This window comes from Etheostoma spectabile, chromosome 7 (assembly GCF_008692095.1).
Source record: "Etheostoma spectabile isolate EspeVRDwgs_2016 chromosome 7, UIUC_Espe_1.0, whole genome shotgun sequence".
NCBI lineage: Eukaryota > Metazoa > Chordata > Actinopteri > Perciformes > Percidae > Etheostoma > Etheostoma spectabile.
The window spans coordinates 6,640,901-6,644,670 of record NC_045739.1 but is presented as its reverse complement, the minus strand read 5'-3'; the positions used below and the strand labels follow the sequence as shown (position 1 = coordinate 6,644,670).

Genomic DNA, 3,770 nt, shown 5'->3' with positions numbered 1-3,770 from the left:
CTTATCATAGTGTAATACTATGTACTGGACGCTGAGTGGCAGTCTTACCTTCTCCATAAAGTTTCATCCTTGGGACACCTGTTTCCTAGCCTCAGGAGACCTTTTACTTTCCATAAAAAAACTTTTGCTAATACATAACCTGTGTGTTATCTGATTTGGATTCTTATAACAAACATTCACTGATTCACTAATCTTACCTACCTAACCACTAACCTATAATACTGCTATAGGATTTTACTGAGCATTTTAGTGACATTTTGTAGAGCATGTGGCATCATTTTAATGGTTCAATAGCCTGTATGTAGCCTATACAATGTTGTATTGAAATGTATTAATAGCAGCTTATGGTGTTCATGATATATGGCTGACAGGCAAAATTGAAGCTATATGTTTTTCACTGATCACTGACTGGCCAGTGTAAGACACGTTACCTGCAAAGATGACTGGGTGCAATTTGCTCCTCAACATTTGGTGCCAGTGCTGACTCTGCTAACATGCAAGGTGAATGGTGATCAGGGGGCACGTCCTCTACCTATAAGCTTATTGATGTGTCCAGAGCAAGCTGAGAACCATAGCCTAGCACCTAGTGTGTTCGTCACTGCCATCTTGTCTATAGATCACATGTAGCCTTAAATTCCAAAGCAAATCTTTTTAGTTTGTTTCAAAAAGAATGGAACCGATCATCATGTTCCAATCTTAAAACCTCCTTCCTAACGGTGGCCACTTTCTCCTTACTTGATCTCTCATCGTGTTTCTGATCCAGACAGACATCTTCTTCAGGTGAGTACATTCTATCCACCTATGTGCCTGATACTGCCACACTAAGGTTTGCACTGAGCTCATGTTGCTTGTGACCTGTGCATTTTGTAGCAAACCAACGATTAAATATCTCTCCTTTCAAGTGTATATAAATACCTCACAACAGTAGGTTCAAAATTATGATAACATAATAATAATTTAACAATGATGGACAATGCATTTAGAGCAGAATGGCTGGGCAGCGTGTCATTTTGCGTTGCAATTATCACATTATGATTGTAAACTGGGAGTAGACTCGCGCTCTTCCCGAGTTAATTAAAACGCCCCCCTGATTGGACGGGCAGATAATCCCGACGGGCCTCGTGCTTCTACTAACTTGCGAGCAGGGCAGAGCACGAGTCACAATCTGCCCAAGGCGAGGGAGGGCACGAAAGACGCGCGAGAGGAAACCGACCGTAGTCTACGAGGAGGACACGAGCGCTCGATCACACCGAGTACAATTAAATAGAAGTGTTGTTGAACGTGGGCTATGCGCGCAACAAGGGGGGAGCGCAGTGTACAGAGGAGTGAATGCTTGTAGAGGCTCAGCTTCAGATTCACAGCCTCCTTCTTGAAGAGTCACTGCACTCAGAGGAAAGGAGCGAGGGAAGAGAGGAACTCCTAGAAAACAGCAACTCTTGGAAAGAACTACGTGAGTACAGCATACAGTTTTCAAAACAACAAATAGGATAGAGAAACAAGCGGAAGAGTAGGCTAGACTGTTCCTGGTCCGAATCTGTTCTGGAAGAGAAAATGAATGTGAGCGAAGAGAACCTGCTTAAGTCCATCAGCAACGACGCGCTCCTCGACCTGACGCAGCGCTACGGCCAATCAGCCTTTGGGTTCGGTCCTGGTCACGGTACTGGAAGTCCCGGTCGGTTCCCACTCACACCGGCCAACGACTTCCTCTCGGGGCAGACCGCGAAGTCCAACGAGAGCGGCGGGGAGCACACTAGCGACGACGAGGACGGCTTCGACTCGCTTGAGTCGCGGAAGAGAGGCTCGTCATTTGGGGACGACAAGCCCGGGGGCCCCCTCACTAAAAAGTCCAAGGAGCAGCGGTCCCTGCGGCTCAGCATCAACGCCCGGGAGAGGAGGAGGATGCATGATCTGAACGACGCACTGGACGGCCTGCGCGCTGTTATCCCCTACGCCCACAGCCCCTCGGTGAGAAAACTCTCCAAAATAGCCACTCTCCTCCTGGCCAAGAACTATATCCTCATGCAGGCTCAGGCTCTGGAGGAGATGAGGCGGCTGGTGGCTTATCTGAACCAGGGACAGACCATAAATTCACCAATCCCCACCGCCCTGGCGCCCTTTGGACAGGCTGCCGTCTACCCATTCTCCGGCTCTGCACTCGCCACCTGTGCCGAAAAGTGCACTACTTACTCCGGGACACCGTCGAGTCTCTTTAAACACTGTAACGACAAGCCTTGATTTGGTTTAATTCTCTTTCCTGAACTTTTACCTATACTGCACCCATGCCGGTATCTCTCCCACTAGTTTTTTTTTTTTAAATCATTCTGTAAAAAATCCAACAAGTTTAGTCTAATGCATTATCTTAATATATTGTTAAGTAATTATACTGCAATGTTTTTAATCCATATTTAACAAACCATATTAAAATAAACAGCATTGGGCCTTCCTGTAAGATTAAGTTTGTCGCTCGTACTTTTACAGACACCACAGGCCATGTCCATATTATAAATTTTGGTACGTTTTAGGAGGATTAAATTATCAGCTCTGGTTTGATCTATGCAACATTCAGCAAGGACAACATGAAAAGTAGAAATGCCAAGACATGCGACTTAATCTCGACCTTTAGATTTAGCAAATAAGAAAGGACTTCCCTCGACTGACTGTACTGATGCTGTGTGGAGGAAAACGTGTTGTTGGCTGATACTATTTTCTGAAACGCTGTTGACAAAGTTTGTTTTTATTTAATTTAAGTCATTGCACATCTCACATGATTGTATTGTAACTGTGGAAAATAATTTGCTCCAAGCCTGGCTATACTAATATAATACTACAGTCTATACATTAAAGAAGCGTTTTTGGTTGTGTTGCAACATGGATTTCATATATTGTTTATATGTCTTTATAATTAAAACACATATCTTTGCTTGGACCTTGTTTTGCTTCATTTCAACAACCCCAGTTTTTTTTCTCACATAAAAAAACAAACATTTAATAGCATACACACAAGAACTTTAAATGCCAGCCACAATTGCATACGACATAGGACATATGACACTTTCCTTTTTGCTTGGTATATGTTCGTTATGTTGTGGACATTATATGTGGTGGTTTGAGACTCTGTAAACTAATCCAGTTTTAACGTACAACATGAAAGGGCTGTGATTTAAAAAAGACAAAAAGGCTAAAATCTGAAAATGAACTACAAATTGGAGCTGAAACAATATCTGAAAATCAAACACCCTCCTCTCATGCTGCTAAAATTATTTCCAGTTCTCACCCTCTGACAGGCCCTCCTAAAATGAGTTGGCAACTTTCTTTTCTTGCATGAGAAGCCTCTGACACGAGGAGATGAGTCTAAACGGACTCAGAGGGGCTGGTGGGGCCCGTTTGGCATGCAGTAGGGTCGGTGGTGCTGAGGGGAAGGGCGAAAGAGCTGCCTGGGGCACCCAGGACCTGTCTCTGGGTGTTTGGGTGATTGCAGGCTTCCTTGGCGGGTTCTACTCTAGACAGCTATTAACACGATTTCAGCTCCTGTCTTCCTGCTCGGCTTAATTCAGTGAACATTACAGGGCCAGTTTTCTTTTTGCAGGTTTTGACTTGTGAGTTGATGAATTTTAGAAAAGAAGTGGTCAAATTGTTAGTTAAATTCCTGAAAACGTATCAGTGTTTCTTTAGTGTTCTATTGTCTTCATTTGTCTGACAGCAGTCACCTTTACCTGCAAACTGACATTTTCTTATTCTACCTTTGTCCATTTTATGTTAATCTTGGCTGA

The 3,770-nt window shown here is 43.8% G+C and overlaps 1 protein-coding gene across 1 annotated transcript; it reads left to right on the top strand.

The window, feature by feature from the left end:
- Positions 1-1,122: 1,122 nt before the first annotated feature.
- On the top strand, positions 1,123-3,168 carry bhlhe23 (basic helix-loop-helix family, member e23). The gene has a single exon (XM_032521484.1). The coding sequence runs from the start codon at positions 1,552-1,554 to the stop codon at positions 2,233-2,235; it is 684 nt and encodes a 227-aa protein (XP_032377375.1). The 5' UTR covers positions 1,123-1,551; the 3' UTR covers positions 2,236-3,168.
- Positions 3,169-3,770: the final 602 nt, after the last annotated feature.

Excerpts from the sequence above, each read along its gene's own strand:
- bhlhe23 (XM_032521484.1), top strand. The coding sequence starts at position 1,552 with ATGAATGTGAGCGAAGAGAACCTGCTTAAGTCCATCAGCAACGACGCG.